This window comes from Ostrinia furnacalis, unplaced genomic scaffold, assembly GCF_004193835.3.
Source record: "Ostrinia furnacalis isolate ACB-3 unplaced genomic scaffold, ASM419383v2 OfSCF2378, whole genome shotgun sequence".
Classification (NCBI taxonomy): Eukaryota; Metazoa; Arthropoda; class Insecta; order Lepidoptera; family Crambidae; genus Ostrinia; species Ostrinia furnacalis.
This window is the reverse complement of record NW_021132617.1, coordinates 1,169,823-1,193,061: the sequence shown is the minus strand read 5'-3', so window position 1 is coordinate 1,193,061 and position 23,239 is coordinate 1,169,823. Positions and strand designations below refer to the sequence as shown.

General features: G+C 39.2%; 2 protein-coding genes across 3 annotated transcripts in view; one reads left to right on the top strand and one right to left on the bottom strand.

The window, feature by feature from the left end:
- Positions 1–10,406, top strand: part of LOC114355280 (polypeptide N-acetylgalactosaminyltransferase 2) — a 112,395-nt gene extending 101,989 nt beyond the window's left edge. The window contains exons 6-10 of the mRNA XM_028308044.1: positions 4,848–4,961; positions 5,357–5,535; positions 6,011–6,217; positions 6,965–7,137; positions 8,290–10,406. Coding sequence (XP_028163845.1) covers positions 4,848–4,961; positions 5,357–5,535; positions 6,011–6,217; positions 6,965–7,137; positions 8,290–8,564 — 948 coding nt within the window. The 3' untranslated portion in view covers positions 8,565–10,406. The remainder of the gene's footprint in view (positions 1–4,847; positions 4,962–5,356; positions 5,536–6,010; positions 6,218–6,964; positions 7,138–8,289) is intronic.
- A 505-nt stretch (positions 10,407–10,911) lies between these two features.
- Positions 10,912–23,239, bottom strand: part of LOC114355278 (ATP-binding cassette sub-family G member 1) — a 49,873-nt gene continuing 37,545 nt past the window's right edge. Inside the window, exons 6-11 of one of the 2 annotated variants that reach the window (XM_028308041.1) lie at positions 22,359–22,597; positions 21,727–21,971; positions 21,061–21,229; positions 20,412–20,668; positions 19,080–19,303; positions 10,912–12,567 (exon numbers count right to left, since the gene is read on the bottom strand). In XM_028308041.1, coding sequence (XP_028163842.1) covers positions 12,372–12,567; positions 19,080–19,303; positions 20,412–20,668; positions 21,061–21,229; positions 21,727–21,971; positions 22,359–22,597 — 1,330 coding nt within the window. In that variant the 3' untranslated portion in view covers positions 10,912–12,371. Of the gene's footprint in view, positions 12,568–12,918; positions 13,143–14,313; positions 14,571–15,035; positions 15,205–15,777; positions 16,023–19,079; positions 19,304–20,411; positions 20,669–21,060; positions 21,230–21,726; positions 21,972–22,358; positions 22,598–23,239 lie in introns of both variants that reach the window. The other variant, XM_028308040.1, reaches the window with a different exon arrangement.

Here is a 23,239-nt window from a genome sequence, read left to right as displayed (position 1 = left end):
ACTTTAATATGAGAAAATGCCCCACGGCGGACAAAGATGAAACGTATTTTATTTCAAAGCTTTATACTTATAGACCCGCAGTGCTTGTATAAGAATTAGATGCAATCGCATGATTTGCGCCGTCAGTGCGCGGGCGCAGATGCCACAGATACGATGCTATTGCGCGTTGCGTAACCGACTGACCGCGCATCAACGGGTAAATGAAGATGACATAAATAGTTTGGAATGTTATTTTGAACTGATCTTATTAAGATTTATCTTCTGGTTAAAATTAATGACATAAAAATTTGCTTACTTGCTCTGAAGTACTCTATTAGTAAATACTTCAAAGTGAACACTGTGGCATCCAGTGGCGTCTTTTGAAACACTTTAGTACTTATTGCAACAAAATTGTAGGATCTGATGTGTTTCAATAAAATTTTACGACAATTGACAGCAAATCAATGTTATCTATATCACCAAAAATGCATTTTTCATTATCTAAATTGTGTCCTTTTTAAAAATCCTGTTCATCCTAATAAAAGCTTCTCCATAACTTGAAATTCTAGTTCTAATTTGGCTAAGATTAATGCCGATGACGAACCGGCGGCGAGCCGGTCCATCCGTGACATTTATTTTGTAACCACTTGGATGTTGGGGCCATGACCTTGATGGTCGGAATGAGGCACCTAGGAGATCTAGAATTTTCGAAGTGCTTTACGAGGTAACATATTTGATATGTCAAAAATTTATCATCGGACTTGTCTTTGTACTTAGTTCTCATAGATATGACGATTGGGAGATAGGAATACTCGTAGTACAAACTTAATCCCTTTATTAAAGCTTTAACAACAACGTTGGTTATCACACTTTATAAGCCACCATTACGTCTTAACTGACGGGCTTAACTGTACTTTACTTAAATAGGTAGGTATGCTACAAATCGGCTGTGTTAAAAAGGCTAGATTTAGGCGATTATCACACTGCGCCGCGCTCCGCGTAATTTCATATAAAAAATCCCGCGCGCAGACGCATTGTCAGTGTGTTGTGCCGCGCGCGCGCGTGTTTTCTGAGGTACTTGCATACAATGATTAAATCTGTCGTCCCGCGTACCGCGGCGGAGCGCGGCGCAGTGTAATAATCGCCTAATTTATTTCTAAGATTTCACTGGACAAAGCTTTATCTACAACACTTAGTTCTAAATCATGAATCATAAGTGCACACACACTGCTCAGCGACTCAACTGGTGCTAAAAAACATAAAAACATAGAGTCAACAAACATAATGCAAATAGTCAACTAAACTAACATAATGCATTACCTACGAGAAGATCAAGGCAATATCTAGCTGATAACATACGCCACATGACGTCCGTGACATTCGCGTAACAGCCGTGGCCTTGGCTCATGTGAGAGGGGACTAGAACATTCGGATCGTCTCCACTGCGAGCGAAGAAAGGCCATCAAGTTGTGGCAACCGCTACACTGAAAAAAGACAAGGAATGAAACCTCATTTTAACGATAACTTGAAACCAGCATTAAAAAGTTAAAAAAGAAGATTTTAAAAGTGAATGTTAAACCCCTTTAAATGGCATACATTGCGTGTACTTACTCTTAAATTGTGTGGATTAATACTTTAAACATTGCTATTGAGAAACCAGGTTTTTAATTAATAATTTAATTTAGAAAATTGACATCTATATGGCAGATGTAGCTATCCAGTTAAAATCTTCACTTCTAATTGCCATTTTAATCAATCAAAATCTTGGAAAGTTTGTTTGAAATTCGAATTCGAACGTTCTAATTTTAATTCAAAATATAAATAGCGTCAGTCACTGTGCTGCCAGCATCCAAAGTTGTCCAAAGTACCGAAGCCGAGTCGATATCATCGAATGACCGATTTGTCTCGCACTCGAGTCGCATGACGAATTCGCTTCGAGACAGTCACCATTTTGAAGTTACCTATTGTTTATCACACACGAATTGACGTTAAGATACTAGAGAATCGTTTCATTAGTATCGTGACCAAACGAGGTACAATGCCTTTAAATAGCCGTCTAAAAAACTAATGCTAAAAAAATTAAATAAATTACCTGACGTTTCATTGAACTAACCAAATGGAATACGAGTACATAAAATAAAACTAACGAGAAAATATCTGAATATTCAAAAAGACCTATGAAAATATGTAATACTATTGAATTTAAAAACGTGCCCAAGCTTTTATGATACCGAACGCTTTTATGTACCCAACGCTTTTTTTATTCTAGATTCAATTCTCTGAAATAAAATAAGCCTTTTGGTATAAAATGGTTGAATATGTTTGCTGAAAAAACATATCTCTGAAAAAAATATGCTCAAAATCTTTGATTCCAGAGAACATAATATCAAATAATCTATTTATTATTAAAATTATTTTGAATATCAAAATGGTTAGTAGGNAATGGTTATATTTACTGACAAAACGCTGAACAACAAAAGTTTTCCTAATAACAATAAACTCAATATCCATTTTGTGTTCGAAATTAATATCGACTGAACTTGAACAAAATAAACTTGTCATAATAATATTTTGGTATTTTATTTTTTTGTTGCATAATAGATGCTATTTCTCTTTGTATTTTTACAGTTAACAGACATAAAACTGAAGAAAATTCAATGTAGAACTTTACTAGAGTCGATAGCACATCATGAGACTCTACATTTTGTAGACTTACTTGACTTAAGGTACTATGTCCCCTAGATTGGGCAGAGGGCATCCACAACAGTCCTCCATCGCGTTCGGTCTTGAGCTTCGCGTTTGATCTCGCTCCAAGTCTTGCCGATCTTCTTCGCCTCGTCTGGCACAGTGCGCCGCCAAGTTTTGTTCTGTCACATTTTGTAGCAATGAAGCAAAATAAATCTTTAGTACAGCCATCAACACATCAACCTTATATTTTTTGTTGGAAAATAGCATCTAATACAACTACATAAGATGCACGTGTTTACCTTGATTAGCTGTCTGGTTAACGACTAAAGCACAAAGGCCCACCGGTCATGGTTGGCCACCTTATCTTCCCGGAATCGTACGTGCGAGCATGCTCAGTTGGAATGCATTAGAATGCAATCGTGGTAGGCTCGGTAACTGTGCGAAAGGGCTGCATTTGAATACTGAGAATAGATATGTAAATGAGAGCAACACACCCAATTCCAAACATACAAATACATTTCAAGTCGTTAACTTAGTACAGAACTTCCTACTAAGCAATAGAATTAGCTTGTGCTAGGAAGAACCGCGCTCTTTCAAAGCAACGTTAAAAAAAATGTTCTACGTGTGTGAATATTCCTTTATGAAAATGCCAAAAAACATTTGCCCAGTATGTATGCAGTTTTAGAATCACACTTTGAAAACACATTATTTCTTTTCATCACAATTAAATAATTTACTGAGTCGTTAAATGTTTATTAAACTCACACCATTAATNGGGATTTTAATTACAGTCTGCAGTTCTAAAATTTATGTTCCTTTTGCGATTACTAAATGCTTGTACATTATTTCATAAGCTATATTTTAGCGAGTGGTACGACTTTCTGACCTTTGACGTTTTATGCCTGAAGAATTTATAGGTGTTAGTGAACGAAAATGTCACAGAAACTCAGTAATAAATGATTCAGTTTGCATTTTGGTTACTGAGGTAAACGACAGCTCAACAACAGTGGCCTTATTAAATCATCTAGATGCATGGGCTTGGGCAACTTTTGTATATTTCCAACGAAGTGTACTTTATGTTGATGATTTTTTAATAGCCTATGCCATTTCTATGTCTTTTACATTGCCTAGGACAATGGTTCCCAAAGTTGTCTGGGCTACGACTCATCTAATACAAGTTCCCAAACTCGGGACCCACCTATGGAAATTTAACCGTTACCAATATGCGTAAATAAAGGACTCGGATCTGTAGTGGTGTGTCGTTCTATCAGGCAGGGCCCACTCAATGTTCGCTCGCGACCCACCACCATATGTTACTTCGATAGTGAGTGTAGTGGAAGTTAATAAAATGAAAGAGTGGACTGTATACAATTAGTTGTCTATTCGGTATAAATTAACAATGTTATCGAGACCGTTTTGTGCAAAGTCGTTGAAGAGAGTGCGTCAGGATCGTCTTCTTAGATGTTCGCTCGCGAACCGAACATTGCTCGTTCGTTCGCCGAACGCTCGCCGCTCCCTCCGGTCACGCCGCCCGCGGGCAATGTCCGTGAGTAGACACCATAGTTTGGGAAACCCTGGCCTAGGATATTCAGTCTTCAGTATTCCGGTCAGGGTTTGATTTAGAACGTCTAGTGATGCAACCGCTACTACCAGATCACAGTAGGTACTTGCGGTGTTGTAATTCCAACGTAACTCGGACGCTCTCGGACTGTATGGATGATTTTGGATAATTAACTTCTGCAATCGCTAAATTGTTTGGTTCAAATGTCAATCAAGATTATTCCAATCCCAAAGCAATCCACTGATACTTTTGGGCTTGCTTATTACGTCTTTGATCGTATTGTTGGATCTATGTACCTATATCTTGGTGTAGCAAATGTACTTTTGAATAAAAAACTACGGTCACTGTCGTAAACAATGTCCCGTAGCATGTTTGCAATAAATGAAGGAATTGCTTCCACTTTGGCCTATAATCACTTTCGATGTAGGTACGCCAAGAGCTTCTCCGTTGTGGTTAATGTATCTTGGTATTCAAGTCCTGGTCTTGAATACACTAGTCAGGTATTCTCAAAACCTACACAAGGGTTTCATCAACAGTGGAAAACTTGACTGTACCTAAGTACTAACTGTTTGTTGTCCCTATCTGTTACGTCGTTGACAGTCATTCTCCTTGTCCCCAGGACCCAACGCGCGTGGTGTGCCCCGTCATCGACGTCATCAGCATGGACACCTTCCAGTACATCGGCGCGTCAGCTGACCTTCGCGGAGGCTTCGACTGGAACTTGGTGTTCAAGGTGAGTACTTGCCTGGTAGAATCAAAAGAGCAAAATTAACGTCCGTAAGGTCGTGGCTTCAACTCCTCCTGAGGCGTCTTGTGAGTGGAGTTAACAATGTTTTTTTTTATAATTTTAGCTCTACTGCTGAGTCGCCCTTGCTGAACGCCTCACTCAATGATTTCCAAATTGGCCGGTCGAATGCCATATTGTGCGTACATAGACCACCCCAAAAAACCCACCAAAAATATTGACTATTCATGCACAAATTGTTTGTAATGTGAGGGTGAACCCTACCCGCGACCTGTCACGCAAACCCCAGGTCAATCTGGTTGGTATAATGTACATTTTGTACGTCCTCCATTGGACTAAAATGACCTGATGTGACGACTATCCCAATCTTCTAAATCTTCCAGTGGGAGTACCTATCACATGCGGAGCGCAGCGCTCGTCTCAATGACCCGACGCAGGTCATCCGGACGCCAATGATCGCGGGGGGCCTGTTCAGCATGGACCGTCAGTACTTCGCCAAGCTCGGCAAGTACGACATGCGGATGGACGTCTGGGGCGGCGAGAACCTGGAGATATCTTTCAGGTAAGAATATTGGCTATTGCACTGGTTACTAATATTTTAGATTACTGAGCCCACTAAGGCGACTATTCTCACCTCATAATCCCACCGCTGCATTGCAGCGCAACTCCTGTGTAGCCAGAATTTTACAGCTCCTTAAAAAAACTGATCCAATCTTAGGAAATAGGTACTGACAGAATATTGTTAAAAACGAAAAAGTTGTAAATTAAGCAGCAGTCAAAGACTGAAGAAGATTAGTTGATAGGTATTATAAACGTGACGTCATAACAACTTAAAATTTATTTTCCTAGATTTATGTGAATTATGTAATGTTATACCTAAAGTAAGCATGTAACAAGAGTCTTTGAATTATATCGTTTCGTTAGCATGTAAACAGCAAAAGTAAGATATTATGAAATCTGTCTTCCGTAGAACTTTATGTAAATACAATCACAATATTAACCCTGACACTAACTTTATATCAAATCAACGATTCCAGGGTATGGCAGTGCGGTGGCTCTCTTGAAATCGTCCCGTGTTCCCGGGTGGGCCACGTGTTCCGCAAGCGCCACCCCTACACGTTCCCGGGAGGGTCGGGGGCGGTCTTCGCCAGGAACACCAGGCGGGCGGCCGAGGTCTGGATGGACGACTACAAGGAACTGTATTACCGGTCGCAGCCGCTTGCTAAGCAGGTGGAGTTTGGAGAGTAAGTATAGACTTTCTTTGAGATAAATATTTTTTTATGCATAACAGGTATTTGAGCATTATTTGAGGTAAATAAGATTATCTTAGGATATTATTGTGGAAAACCTTGGGGGAGGCCTTTGTCCAGCAGTGGACGTCATTTGGCTGAAAAGAAAGAAGAAAGAAAAAAGGATATTTTTACGGCGTCATCTAGTCACAGTCTAGATTGTTTTTATTATGGGTAACGGATAACTTTGAACTGAGCCTCAACCAATAGATTTTCGAATATAAAATAATGTTATAATTAGGTTAAAAAAATGTTTCTTCTAATTACCGGTCCTCTAGCTAGGTTGTCTGGAAGAGATCGCTTTAATATAGTGATAAAAGACCGCCTAAATTGTACCGTAACATTTGTATATTTCTTTCTCTTTCTTGACTTGTCTTGTGTGGTGTACGATAAAAGTGTGTTCTTCCTATCTACGGGACTATTCCCATCTCTCGTTCCTACTGCTGCAACTAATGTGTAGCCAGTATCTACAGCTTGACCGCCAATAAAAACCTAACCTGTGAAGGTGGAGTTTGTCCCGGGGGAAAGTTAAACTGTCATTGGACCCGCAACGAACCTTAACTTTGAACTCCTCCTATGTTCTTCTGCTTAATTTCGTTGCGGGTCCAATGAGTTTGATTGATCCTGCGTCCAGCGCTTTCCTGCTACCTACGGTCTACCTACTGATATTAATCAACGAATTAACCAATTGTTTCTGTCCAGCATTTCAGAGCGCGTGACGCTCCGCCAGAAGTTACACTGCAAGCCTTTCAGCTGGTACCTGGAGCACGTGTATCCCGAGCTGCAGGTGCCCACCTTCGACGGCAGCTACCACGCCATCACCCAGGGCAACCGCTGCCTGGACACCATGGGGCACCTCATTGATGGGACCCTTGGTAAGTATGCAGTAACTCTAGCATGAACAACTTCCGACTTCGAATCGTTTGCGTATTCGACAAAATTCGATATTCAACCTTCGAATTAAACGATAACGTGACAATTTTAATTCCAAAATAAGTTTCGTTCAACCATTTCTCATACTAAGTTCACTTTACGACACGTTCACAAGGGCGCTGTTGTAGTTTTCGTACTAAATCTTTTGACGGCGATTCGAGTACGCAAACTATTCGAACTCGAAAGTTTTTCGTGCTAGCCGTACTGAAGTCGACCCTAAATATCGAGGGCCTGTTTCCTTCTGGTGACACTTCTTGATAACTGATTCACAATCCATAGAAATAAATATTTGGAACTGAAACAGATATACGCCCGTTCACAAACGATGCTTGCTTAAGTGAAGCAGCAAATCGAACGCACAGCGTTAAATAGTGCTCTGTGATTGGTTTGTGTGTCATCCTGTGTGTGCCTGAGATACCTCGTAGTAATGTTTGTAAATACGGGCGATAGGTGCATAAGTGTTAACCAAATACAGATAGGTATTAGGCACTTTTGTAAATTATTTGACAAAGGAGTCGAAAAACGATCAAAGTGTTTTGCTGATAAAAGCTTCTTATGAAAGTGAATTCCACCAAAAACTGGTCCAGACAATGATCCGCTCTCTTAGACTTGAACCTTTGATTAAAGACAAATCATACAACGTGCTCCTTTTGTTTTCTGGAAATTTTAGGGGTACTTATATTCTATAAATAAAAACTAGTTAAATAGTCTTAGGAATATGTGTTTCTAAAAGCATATTTTTGAAGATACTATTGTGGATTCTAGGTTTAGAAGATACAATTTTTTTAGAAGAAAATTAAGTTTTTAAATAATTTCGTATGAAAAAATAAGTGTAAAATTGTTGAATTTAACAAAAAATGTAAAGCCATTCCATTTTTTGAAGTGGTCTTATTAATACCCTAGAGTTCCAGGAAATCAAAAAGAGCACGTTGTATAACAACCTTTAATTTAATTTAATTTTCTTTTTTTGTTTAATTTTCTGGTTAGCTGGAAGAGAATGCCACATGGCATTAAGCTCGCCTGTTGTACCACTGTTTTTTTATGTGTGCAATAAAGATTAAAAAAAACCTGACAGCACCAAAAACACTTTTCAGGCATGTACCCCTGCCACAACTCCGGCGGGAACCAACTCTGGCGTTTCGAGAACGGTTTACTACGTCACCACAGCCTCTGCATCGCACTATCGCCTGATGACCGCGTCACGGCCGTACTAGCTTCTTGCGACCCAGCAGACGACACCCAGCTATGGAGAAGGAAGGGCCGTCTCCTCAGGCATGCCAAACTCAACGCCTGTCTAGACTCAGACAGACCCTCGCTATACATTGACCAGTGCGACGAGGAAAAACTCAGCCAGCATTTCAATTTCTAAGTGCCTGATCTGATAGACGATAGGGGATCTTAACCTCAAGGTCGATTAAGGTCACATAGCCGATGAGATGTCAAAGCCGTGCGAAGCTCTGTGTGATAATAGGGATGTTTCCTGGGTCAAAAAGCAAGAGTTTTAATTAGTCCGACAGTTTACTTGTCAAAAAATACTCTACACGTATTTTTCACTTTTTCAAACTAATGAAAATTTAAAGAGTAAAGCGCGGCAAAGTTCATAATAAGAGGCCCGTGACATCAATGAGTGCATAAAAGTGCCGCACTTTGTGACGTCGCGCGGAACTTCAACGCACCATAACTATGTAATTATTTGTTAGATTGACAAATATAAATATAGGTGTCCAATATATTTTGATATTAAACATAACGGACTAAAAAAAATTTTTTAGGAAACTAGCCTATTCATGGCCCCTGTATCGTGTGCTGTGTGACCATTCCGTATTGTATCGACGATTGAGCAACCGGTAATTGGTTTCCAATTGTCCGTGTGCGAATATTGAAATATTATGGATAAAATCTCATAGCTAGTTTAGACGAGATAATTCTTAATTCCTATTTGTTAAGCTATCATGGATCTAATACCCGTTTGATGCACTTCAGCCGTATTACAGTTTGTATATAATCTGGAATAGCATCCATGATAGCTAGGGTGTTGACTGAGTTTACAAAGGTAGGATTATATAAATGGAGGTTCTAACTACTCAATTACTGTCTAGGGTTTAGTCACAAAAAAGACTTTTCGCTTTAACGAAAATCTCGAATTGGTATGTACTTATTCGTTTTGTTAGTAGCGTGGCACCGTCTTCAACAAATCCTTCCTTACGTAGGTGCCAAACTATCTTGTAAATATTTTCTTTATTAAAATTATAGCAAACATCAACATTCCATTTGAGTGAAAATAAAATAATTGCGTATTTATTATTTGTTATTTTATCAATTTTGGTGATGTTAATTACAAATTATTTTTTAAATATTTATTTGTTTCGAAAACTTAAAATGTGAATAATATCACTAATAATTAAGATGAAATAGATTCTAAAATATAGTTACCATTAGTTATGTTTAGGGTATTCTAATTGTACTTCACTATAAGTGCCGGGAACGTGGAATGTGGATTATGTAGGTTAAAGACATCGTATCGCAGCTAAAGGGCGCTCACAAAGTAGAAATAATTTTAGTTAGTATTAAAAATAGTTCACTACCTACTAAACGTCCTATTAAACCTATGATTTTAAGATTACCTAAATATTCAATCTGATTCGCATTTCATCTTACTAATGAGTATTAAATTTTTATTTCATTTACAAGTTTCATCGAAAGCACACTACTTACCACAATATCAAAAGTTTTTTAGTGGATTTTGTACTTCAAAATCAGTATACGGAAATCAATCGTTTAAGGTCTCAATATAGCGCTGGCGACGTTGAAAAATATTTAAGGCGCATTTTAACTCGCATGATTGTCAAATTATAAATGGACCTTGACAAGTTTATTTTTACAATTTGATCGGTATTAATTAACGTCTTTATTTGCACTTCATCGGGGTTATTTTATTTTACAGTTTTACAAATCCTTTCTTTAATACATTCTTTATATTCATATAGTCATTCAACCATTAGCCTCGTATCGTTTAACAAATTCGCCTTATAGTACAAGTGATCGTCACAAAATTGTTTCTCGAATAGAATGTAACGTGTTAAGGATTTTCAATTTATAAAAATGTAAGATAATAAGATAACTTCCTTTTAAAAAGGCCTAGATAGAAATTATGCGTATTTGATTTTATTTTTAAATGTTTATTTTTAATAGCTTATTATAAATACTCATTGTTTTAAGACATTATGTTTATGTAACGCTTCGCCAAAAGTATTAGAATCATTACTTTGTATAATTATTGACATCATAATTTTATAATTTCCATTGTTTTATATTTTGTTTTACTTTTATCAATGTTATTTCATTCTTTATACTAGTTGGGTTAAGGCTTACTAAATCTTTAAAATTCAGATTGGCAATTCCTCATCAAATNGGTCTATAGCCCTACGCCTATAGCACGGAATATTTATAAATACATATATAAAATTAATATTCATACATAAAAGTACAAGGCAAAATATCGGGAGAGTTTAGGCTCCATTCACCAGGTGTATAAATTGACATAATAAGTTTATTATATTTGCTGCTACGGAACCCTTTGTGCGCGAGCCCGACTCGCACTTGGCCGTTTTTTTAGTTATTAATGCTGATAAACTCATTTTTATAAGATTATCAACATCTGAAATCATTCAGTCTGTAAATTAAGGACACGCTTATATATTTTATTCTTATTCCTATTTGATGATAATCACACATGAGATCCATTTTATTTGTAGCATTTTTACTAACATACTTTTATGTTTTGTTAGCGCTAGAACATTCCTTAAAAGTAATAGACAATATGATTACTTGTTTATGTACATAATATTCTAGAATAAGTATAATTGCGTACTTATGGGTCTTATGAATACTTACAACTATCGTTAATATCTACTATCGTACGTTTGTAAACTTTAAAGTGCACTTTAGTGTAGCACTTAGAACACACAGTGGATGAATTAAGGGGGTTGAATCTGGATTAAATCGATCTGCTTTTTTTTTTGTTTTAAATTTTATATTGTGAGTTGTTTGAGAATCACAACGTGACTATCCTAGTCGTATTTTGTTGGAATACTTTACTGTATCAATTGTGTTTTTATATTGTATATCAAATGTGTGATTTATTTAGTGAGATAAACATTTGGTAAATAAAAGAAGAGTTGACGAGCAAAAGAGTTTATTTTTTGCATCTCGCTCATTATGTTCCCATAACCCTGACAGACAATTCTCACACATTACAAAAGTAAATTAATCTTAAAATATAATAATTTACAAAGAGTATTAAGTTAGTTACAGAAACCATTTTTATTGCTTTATAAAGTTATAATGTATTGTTCTAAACATAAAGATAAAATTGTGATGATAAGTTCTATTTATTATTGTGATGCCTAATACATTTTGTACAAACGGTTCTAAAACAGGTATTTTTATGAACTTTTTGGTCTACATTTTTTCTTAACGAATTGACTTGTTAAATAAATTCAAATTCTAGTGTTCTTGATTTAATAGGCAAATTCTCAAAATATTCATCAAATATCAGTCTTAAATTACATACAGCTACACTCGCGCCGCGAGCTATCACCATTTTGATTCCCTTAAACATACTACTTAAAACAATTTTAAATATTACAGAAATTAAAGTACAAATATCACACTTATCTGGAAACCGAATCAAGTACTAGAATATTGAGCTTGCTCATCTAACTAATAAGTGTACTTATTCTAAACTTATAGAAAGATCCAGACGTGTCTTAAGCTTTTCATAGTCTTCTTTATTAGAATCTACAGGATTGCTATTGCATATTAACTGGGTAGGTTTACAGTCCATGTATTACACATTAAAATTCACACCTTATTTTTAGTCCTATTGTGTCTTGTGGACAGTGAAGGTGTTAAGAATAAGGTACAGTCAACAGACTACTTTGTTGTTGAAAAATCTCCTCTATTACTAAGTGAATAGATGCTACCGTCTTTAGCTTGACGTACTATCTGTATGAAAAACGCAGCGTGGGACGTCCACCCACAAGGTGGACCGACATCATAAAGGTAGCAAGAAGGCGCTGGACGCAGGCCGATACCAATTGATCAACATGGAAATCATTTGGCGAGGCCTATGTTCAGCAGTGGACGTCCTATAGCTGAAATGATGGTCTGTACATCAGTGGTAGCTCCCGCTCATCTTCGTCTTGATGAAGCTGCCGATGACCTTGATGGCCCTGAAGGCGTAGTTGGGCGACAGGCGCTGCCGTAGCAGGTAGTAGCCGGCCAGGTTCATACCGAGCAACATCAGCGTCAGCACGCCGAAGTCCGCCCAGAAGGACACGCCAGACATACCCATTAGTTTGATGAAATAACTGTAACAAGATTATCACAAAATTAATATTAAGTTATACTTAACTATCACATGAATTCCCAGCTCCATCTAACCAGCTATGAAAATTACTCAATGTGTAAGCAAACTAACAGATACATCTCCATCAATAGCTTGATGAGAGCAAATTGCACGTCTCTAAAACTAATACATACCTACATACTTGAATTATTTTCGTCTCGCTATATTACTTACACATCTAGACTCATCGTGAGTTACCTAAGACTTTTTAATTCATTAGCATAAAAAATCTCACCATATTTTTATCAAGAGGCTATGTGCAGAGGAAAAGTCTTACCAAACTATCTACTTGGCTACATTATTAACTACTTACTTTACATTCTTGTACTCGCAGTAGTCCACATGGTCCGGGCATATCAGATCCTCCCTCGGCGGGCCGTAGATGGCCGCCACCAGCCCTTCGATGCCGTACCGCAGAAACGAGCACGAGCGAGCCAGCTTCCACACTATAGGCGGAGGCACGTCGCCGTAGCCGATGCCGTACACCGCAAGCAGCATGAGAGGCACGCTCAGCGCAGGGCCCAGGAACACGGAGTTCTAAAAACAAAGTCGCTGATAAGTGCCTGATAATTTATCTGACAGTTAAACCACAACTTTTGAGGGATGGTTCACTGGTAAAGTACCTGATAGCTATTCGCTCTTATCAGGAACTTATCTGTCAGATAAAGTCACTGATAGCCTTGATAGTGCCGCCTACACTATGGGTATCATTGGTACACTACTAGCTTAAAGCAATGTCCTACTTTTTTGGTAAATTCATGCATAAGTTACTACTACATTACAACAAGCTAAAAAAACATAACAAACAGTACAAACAAAAATGTAGTCCAATACACGAAGCACCGAAGAAAACATTATCAAGTCAGCGCCACCCTCAGATCATAGAATCCCTTTCTATGATCTGAGGCGCCACCTTTAGATCTTCAAGAAAGTTCACACACTCTTTAATCTGTGGTCGCACAACTACCCACATTTGAATGTGGAATGCTCGTTAATCTTTAGTTTTCGTAATCTGTGCTTTAGTTGTCATCGGGGCGTCCGCGTCGCGAAGGACGATCATTTTTGTCCGTAAGTACGTTAATTTAAAATGTATCTTTTATTTTATTGTGTAATCGTGTGTTTAGTTATGTTTGTGCAATAATTTTGGCAATTTTGGTGTCGTTTACCGCTTGGTGCCTGGATCAAAGAACTACGTAAGTACTACAAAAGATTTTTTTATAATTAGCTGTACTATTTTTATTTGGTTATACCTACTTACATACATTACGCACGACGACAGTAAAAATCAATCTAAACACGGTGGCATCTAATCTTGTTTTAATACGGGCTATTTTACAAGAAAAATACGATGACATAGAAATCCTTTTTTTAAAGGGTCGTGGAATCTTTTCTTATTGCCTTCAGGTATTTCTAAAATCAAGTCTTTGTATTCGGTACGAAACACCAATGGTGGATCAATCTTTTTTTTAAAAGATTATTAGCAATTTGTATTGCCCAAATTACCAATAGTCCCGTTAGCCCCTCGTGGTAAGCTAAATAAGCTTGTGTTATGAGTGGGCTCACCACAATAGTCGAGCGGCGGTGGGATTCGAACCCGCGTTCCTCGGATCTCGAGTCGGCCACTCCGACCCCTTCACCGTTCGGCTATCGTGGCTATATCTACGAGTACAAACTACTAGTTACATAAACTATTGGTTTTCATACTTACAACAACACTCAACATTGACGATATCACGGTGCCCATCGACTCGGATATTAAAGCCACCATGATGCAAATCGCGGTGAACATCAACACCCTGGGCAGTTCCATGGGTTGCGAGGTGAGGGGATACGTGATCCCCAGGTAGATGAGGCTGAAGAATATGGTGGCTGGTGTCCGGGAGACCACCAGCGCCGCGTAGTAAGGCTTCAGCCCGTACCACCGGTTGAAATACTCTCGCTTCACTAGTTGTACTTCTTTGGGAACTGAAATTGGACATGAGCGTATCGTGAGTCTAGTGGTATTTTGTTGATAGACAATAGCTAGGTAAGCTTTCAAATTTAAAACCATTTTATTTAGATTAAGAAAACACTACCTACATGACCCTGGGAATTAGCTTAACGGCTTGTTGACGATGTTCATAAGTGCCACTTGTGGTCTAAACTGAATAAATATTTTTGATTTTGATTTTGATTTGATTTTGATGGAAAGATTGAGAAACTAACCATCAAATTCAAGTGTTTTTGAACGACAACTATCCCAACTTATGACTTTTTTCATGTGGTTTATTCTTTGTATACTTTGAACATACTACTCTCACTATAAACATATTTTACAACCTTGTTAGGACTCATTACCTAGTCCGCCGCATAATATTATTTAAACTACTATGCGAATAAGCGACTTGGTTAAATTAAAGCGATGACATATAGATATCGTTTCCAACTTACACGCCAACAGAACAGGCATCATAGGGATGTACAGCATGGCGATGATGCAGGCGTAGCAGAAGCCGAAGTTGAAGATGGTCTTGGAGGCGTCGTAGCCCATCTGGAAGAACAGCAGCGCCACGATGAAGCCCAGGAACAGGTGCAGCCCTACCCGCAGCCACAGGTAGCCCTGGGAGGAAAAACAATACATTATGAACCTTATTCCAAACTGCGCAATGGTTGTATTCTGGTGTAGCCGCGATAACTTTTTATCTCGCTGTTTTATGGATTGTACACGATAAGTCTACATTTGATGTCTAAAATCATCGTTAAGATTAGGTATCATGGCGAGCTAGAGCCTGGCTGGACTTGATTACAAAATGAGACGCATGAAGTACTGAAAGCCTACGTGCGTTTCAAGACTCAATATTAATAGAAAGTAACGAGCTTATTTTAACTTAAATGCCCTATGAGATAATGGTTTCAAACGACAGAGACCACGCTTTGGTAGCGATAAGTGTGAGCTACCAAAACAGCGATGGGGAAAAAATCAATGTTAAGCGACCATAGCGAGCGAGCGTGCAAAATATTACTGCTAATAAAAACAAATGCAAGTTATTAAGTTGGTCGAAATCTGATTATTGGAGTAGCTTGATACGAATAACATCGAACAGCAATTCCATCTAGTCTTTACTCTATGCTAGAGGTAGTACCTCACCATCTTGGTAATTAGAGAACAGCTTTCCTTAGAGGTAAGGCTTACCTTATTTCTAACCGTCTGTAGCAGCATCCGCCGTAGCAGCACCAAGAACTGCTCACACGCCGTGCTGCCGTGCTTATAGCTGTGCTTCTCCACCACTCCTCCAGCGTTCAGCTGCTCCAGTTCCAAGTCCTCGAAGACCACCTCGTCTGCTGCGAAGTCTCGCCACCGCTGGCACCTGCCATTCTCGACGGCTGCCACCATTCTATCGGCGTGTGGACCATACTCCCCGCTGGATACCTCTATTACTGTAATATAAATTAAAGAAGTATTTGATTAACTATCAGACTACGCAAATCAAAAGCGATAAATATGACTTAACATCTAACACTACATTAGGAATTGGGAAATATCTATGGCCTTAAAATTGAAACAAGAATTCGGTTCACAATTGACGGAGTTTTGCAGTAACATACATACAACAAAAACATAAGTTACTACAATCGGATTGGGAACCTCCTTCTCCTTTTTTAAAGTCGGTCAAACAGCAGGCAGCCATTCGTTTGATATGATTTTGTTTGACCATTGCTGGTCGATTGCATGTTATTAAAGAGGTGACGAGGAATAAACGATATTTAGAATTTCACCGACAAAAGCAAAGAAAAGAAGGCGCACTTTAGTAGCATAAACACTTACTAAAATCAGCAGGGTTGTAAGTAGTCGGGCAGGGCAGCTGGAGTTCATTGAGGAACGGCACCACCCCTCCAGAGGTGCCCTGGTATGCGCACCTTCCATCTGCCACCACGTACACATGGTCGAACTCTGCGAAGAGACGTGCGGAGGGCGTGTGGAGTGAACACACCACGGTGCGGCCTCCTCGTGCCACCCGCTTTAGGAGTGATACGCAGGTCGATGAGGCCACGTCGTCTAGCCCTCTGCAAGAATACATCATCCTCATCAGGTTATTAAGTATCTAATACAGGAGAACGAATCAGAAATGAGGAGATCCGTAAACGAACTAAAGTCGCTGACATAGCCCGACGGATTAGCAAGCTGAAGTGGCAATGGGCAGGGCACATAGTACGCAGAACTGACGGCCGATGGGGCAGACAGGTTCTGGAATGGAGGCCGCGTACCGGAAAACGCAGCGTGGGACGTCCACCTACAAGGTGGGCCGACGACATCGTAAAGGTAGCAGGGAAGCGCTGGACGCAGGCCGCTACCAATCGATCGACATGGAAAGCATTGGGGGAGGCCTATGTTCAGCAGTGGGCGTCCTATGGCTGAAATGATGATGATGGATGATGGCAGGAGGATGACCCTCTAATTTACCAGACGAAAATGAAGATTAGGACTACATTCCCCACATTGCTACACTGGCCAGATTAAAGATTTAATGGGGGAGATAAGATTACAAGAACACCATCCAAAAACCTTTGGCCTGATCATCACTTTCCATCAGGTGAGCTGCAAGCCAAGAGTTTCCTCGTTGTGGACAGGAAAAGCAATATATTTTACGCGTTTCAATACAATTTAAAAAATCTTAATTTGTTGCGTTTCTCCATTAAACACTCGTGATTCTCCATTACAAAAAAACAATACAATTTAAAGTAAAAAGTGCAAACACACTAGAAATAAATGGTAAATTAAATTGTGCACTTTGTATTTTGAACTTTGCCCCCGGTAATTGGACAATCAAATGTTAATTTTAACGTAAGTTTACTGTAAATAACACAATGTGCTCGTGCCCGAAAAAAAAATGTATTGTAAGTTTTAATTTTTAACACTTAGTCATGATGATGTCTTAAAATTGGACCTACCGATGCGAAAAGTAACTAAAGAGCTCGTAAAATAATTTAAATTCGATTAGTAGCCCTTCAAGTGTATACCAGCGAATCGAGACTCAAAGGAAATCAATAACGCGTTCTCATGCGACATAGGGTTTTTGAAATATCGTTCAGACTTATAAAATGTCACAACTTACGTAGTTGGCTCGTCGAGGAATATGACTGGGGGATTGTTGAGTAGCTCCAACGCGATGGACAGCCGCTTCCGCTCCCCGCCCGATAGCCTCTCGGTCGCTGTGTTCCTTGCTTTTGCTAGCCTTAGCAGCTGGACTATTTCTTCTACCTGAAATACATGTAAATCATGGTAATTAATGTGATGAACTTCCACCCACAAGGTGGACCGACGACATCATAAAGGTAGCAGGAAGGCGCTGGACGCTGGCCGCTACCAATCGAACGACATAAAAATCATTGGCGGAGGCCTATTTTCAGCAGTGGACGATGAAAGTATTTAAGTAGGTAGGTACAAATGTTTNTCACAAGAGCGCAATTTTTTTGTGTTCAGAATTGATCTACCTCACAGCTCAAGCGTCAGGGTTGAATAAGCAAATTAAAATAAATAAAAACTTAATTTTAAGAAGCATTTATTGTATTTACGATTGGTTAACTTTAATCTAGTGTTTTTTTTTTATAATCTCTAAAGTACCTATTAATACCTAAACTCCAGTGTTGCGATAATTTGAAATTGGACACACAGTTTTAAAAGGTGTAGTGTCGGAAAATAGACACGGTGAAGTAAAGTTAATGTTTTTATTAGCTAAATAATTTTTGTGCTACAGTTTTTTGTCATAAGTATTTCAAAATTATTTAATGTGTAGTTTTTATTAATTATTTCAATTACTACAGTTAATTATTATTCCTAAATATTACGATTTTCCATTAAAGAAGATTTACAGTGCTGTTGGAACAATAAACCTTGATTGCGACGATAATCGACCGAGCGTGTATAGAAATACGGCGTGTGCTCTCAGGCGCATCACGGCGCGTGGCGGCCTTGACTGATTTGCAACTTGAAGTTGTCGCGCGCTGTAGGTAATTATCTCGGCTGGCATAGGCGAGTGACGGAGGCCTGCTACTACCTACTAATATTGAGTTTGATGTTGACAGAATTGTAAAAGACAAATTAATGAAAAAGTAGATAATAAATAACGATATTATTATTACCAGTATTTAATTTTTATAAATATTTTGCGGCCCACCAATGTATTTAGTAATTTTTATTGGCCCTGGGTCCCATCTAGTTTAGACACCCCTGTGCTAAGCTAATAGATACATCTCCATCAATAGCTTGATGAGAGCAAATTGCACGTCTCTAAAACTAATACATACTTGAACTATATTATCTGTGCTTGAATTATTTTCGTCTCGCTCTATTACTTACACTCATTTGCTCGTGACTTACTTACCTAAGACTTTTTCATTAATTAGCAAAAATCTCACCATATTTTTATCAAGAGGCTATGTGCAGAGGAAAAGTCTTACCAAACTATCTACTTGGCTTCATTATTAACTACTTACTTGACATTCTTGTACTCGCAGTAGTCCACATGGTCCGGGCATATCAGATCCTCCCTCGGCGGGCCATAGATGGCCGCCACCAGCCCTTCGATGCCGTACCGCAGAAACGAGCACGAGCGAGCCAGCTTCCACACTATAGGCGGGGGCACGTCGCCGTAGCCGATGCCGTACACCGCAAGCAGCATGAGAGGCACGCTCAGCGCAGGGCCCAGGAACACGGAGTTCTAAAAACAAAGTCGCTGATAAGTGCCTGATAATTTATCTGACAGATAAACCACAACTTTTGGGGGATGGTTCACTGGTAAAGTCCCTGATAGGCTAGCTATTCGCTCTTATCAGGAACTTATCTGTCAGATAAAGTTACTGATAGCCTTGATAGTGCCGCCTACACTATGGGTATCATTAGTACTACTAGCTTAAAGGAATGTCCTACTTTTTTGGTAAATTCATGCATAAGTTACTACTACATTACAAGCTAAAAAAAACATAACAAACAGTACAAACAAAAATGTAGTCCAATACACGAAGCACCGAAGAAAACATTATCAAGTCAGCGCCACCTTTAGATCTTCAAGAAAGTTCACACACTCTTTAATCTGTGGTCGCACAACTACCCACATTTGAATGTGGAATGCTCGTAAACCTTTAGTTTTCGTAATCTGTGCTTTAGTTGTCATCGGGGCGTCGCGAAGGACAATCATTTTTGTCCGTACGTTAATTTAAAATGTATCTTTTATTTTATTGTGTAATCGTGTGTTTAGTTATGTTTGTGCAATAATTTTGGCAATTTTGGTGTCGTTTACCGCTTGGTGCCTGGATCAAAGAACTACGTAAGTACTACAGCAGATTTTTTTATAATTAGCTGTACTATTTTAGGTTATACATACGCACGACGACAGTAAAAATCAATCTAAACACGGTAGCATCTAATCTTGTTTTAATACGGGCTATTTTACCAGAAAAATACGATGACATAGAAATCCTTTTTTTAAAGGGTCGTGGAATCTTTTCTTATTGGCTTGAGGTATTTCTCAAATCAAGTCTTTGTATTCGGTACGAAACACCAATGGTGGATCAATCTTTTTTTTTTTTTAAAGATTATTAGCAATTTGTATTGCCCAAATTACTAATAGTCCCGTTAGCCCCTCGTGGTAAGCTAAATAAGCTTGTGTTACGAGTGGGCTCACCACAATAGTCGAGCGGCGGTGGGATTCGAACCCGCGTTCCTCGGATCTCGAGTCGGCCACTCCGACCCCTTCACCGTTCGGCTATCGTGGCTATATCTACGAGTACAAACAACTAGTTACATAAACTATTGGTTTTCATACTTACAACAACACTCAACATAGACGATATCACGGTGCCCATCGACTCTGATATTAAAGCCACCATGATGCAGATCGCGGTGAACATCAACACCCTGGGCAATTCCATGGGTTGCGAGGTGAGGGGATACGTGATCCCCAGGTAGATGAGGCTGAAGAATATGGTGGCTGGTGTCCGGGAGACCACCAGCGCCGCGTAGTAAGGCTTCAGCCCGTACCACCGGTTGAAGTACTCTCGCTTCACTAGTTGAACTTCTTTGGGAACTGAAATTGGACATGAGAGTATCGTGAGTCTAGTGGTATTTTGTTGATAGACAATAGGTAGGTAAGCTTCCTAAAACCATTTTATTTAGATTAAGAAAACACATGACCCTGGCAATTAAGTCATGTTTTTTATTAGCTTGACGGCTTGTGTTTTTAGAAAGTAGCCATAAAATTCAAGTGTTTATGAACGAAAACTATTCCAACTTTTGATTATTTTCATAGTTTATTCTTTGTATACTTTATGGCTACATACTACTCTCACTATACCTAAACATCTTTTACAACCTCGTTAGGACATTATCTAGTCCGCCGCATAATATTATTTGAACTACTATGCGAATAAGCGTCTTGGTTAAATTAAAGCGATGACATAGATATCGTTTCCAACTTACACGCCAACAGAACAGGCATCATAGGGATGTACAGCATGGCGATGATGCAGGCGTAGCAGAAGCCGAAGTTGAAGATGGTCTTGGAGGCGTCGTAGCCCATCTGGAAGAACAGCAGCGCCACGATGAAGCCCAGGAACAGGTGCAGCCCTACCCGCAGCCACAGGTAGCCCTGGGGTAGAAAAACAAGATAAAATTAACCATTCAAAGATAGTTGATAGTTGGTTATAGAATGAGACGCAAATTGTAATAAAGAGAATGTTGGTTCTGTCTATCGTCACTTTCAAGACTTAACTAAATTAAATACCAAATAAGTCGCACGAAGTGCTGAAAGTCTAAAATATGTTAGCGTGAAGTCCTGAAAGTGTATCGAGCTTGTTGAAACTTGAATACCGCAGTGTGATATTGGTACGAGCATCCAAAATATCTTCAGCTGAAGTTGGTCGAATTTAACAAATAATTATGTACCGCGTCTCTTACGCAAATAAATGATTTCTATTCTTTCTAAACTCTGATGATCGGAGTAGCTTGATACGAATAACATCAGACAGCAATACCTTCCATCTAGTCTTGACACTAGATGTGGTAAAAATCGTTCGCTAAGTCTCTTACTTTACTAATTTAGTAATCAGAGGAATCAAATGAATAACATCGTGGGGTAAGGCTTACCTTATTTCTAACCGTCTGCAGCAGCATCCGCCTTAGCAAAACCAAGAACTGCTCGCACGCCGTGCTGCCGTGCTTATAGCTGTGCTTCTCCACCACTCCTCCAGCGTTCAGCTGCTCCAGTTCCAAGTCCTCGAAGACCACCTCGTCTGCTGCGAAGTCTCGCCACCGCTGGCACCTGCCATTCTCGACGGCTGCCACCATTCTATCGGCGTGTGGACCATACTCCCCGCTGGATACTTCTATTACTGTAATATAAATTAAAGAAGTATTATGATGGGAATCTAATAAACAGCCTGCGCAAGTTGCTAGCAGCGATAAATGTGGCTGAAGATCGAACACTAGGTAATGTTCATTACCCTAAAATGGAAACAAGAAATCGGTTCACAATTGACGGAGTTCTGCAGTAACATACATACAACAAAAGCATAAGTTACTACAATCGGATTGGGAACCTCCTTCTCCTTTTTTAAAGTCGGTTAAAAAGCAGACAGACATTCGTTAGATGTGATTTTGTTTGACCATTGTTGCTCGATTGCATGTTATTAAAGAGGTGACATGGAATAAACGATATTTAGAATTTCACCGACAAAAGCAAAGAAAAGAAGGCGCACTTTAGTAGCATAAACACTTACTAAAATCAGCAGGGTTATAAGTAGTCGGGCAAGGTAGCTGGAGTTCATTCAAGAACGGCACCACCCCTCCAGAGGTGCCCTGGTAGGCGCACCTGCCGTCTGCCACCACATACACATGGTCGAACTCTGCGAAGAGACGTGCGGAGGGCGTGTGGAGTGAACACACCACGGTGCGGCCTCCTCGCGCCACCCGCTTCAGGAGTGATACGCAGGTCGATGAAGCTACGTCGTCTAGCCCTCTGCAAGAATACATCATCCTCATTAGGTCATTTAGTCATCATAAGGTCGTTGGTCCCCAATACTGGAGGACAACCCTCTCTACTGGCATATTATGAAGGATCTGGCCCACATTCCCCACACCAACTTGATTTGGTGATTTGCTTGGGGAGACAAGATTACAAGAACACCACCAATAGGTACACCTTTGACCTGATCATCACTTTCCATCAGGAGAGAAACAGGCCAAGAGCTTTCTTGTTGTGGATAAAAAAGAAATTTAAGATTTTACGCGTTCCATTTCAATTTAAAAAATCTTAAGTTGTTACGTTTTAACTCCATCAAAACACCCGTGATTCTCCATTACAAAAAAACAATACAATTTAAAGTAAAAAGTGCAAACACGTTAGAAATAAATGGTAAAATAAACTACGCACTTTGTATTTTGAACTTTGCCCCCGGTAATTGGTCGCTTAAATGTTAATTATAGCGTAAGTTTACTGTAAATAACACAATGTGCTCGTGCCCGAAGAAAAAATAATCGTTACTTAATTTAATCTTTAATCTTTTAACTTAGTCATGATGATGTCTTTTAAAATTGGATCTACCGATGTGAAAAGGAACTAAAGAGCTCGTAAAATAATTTAAATTCGATTGAGAGCCCT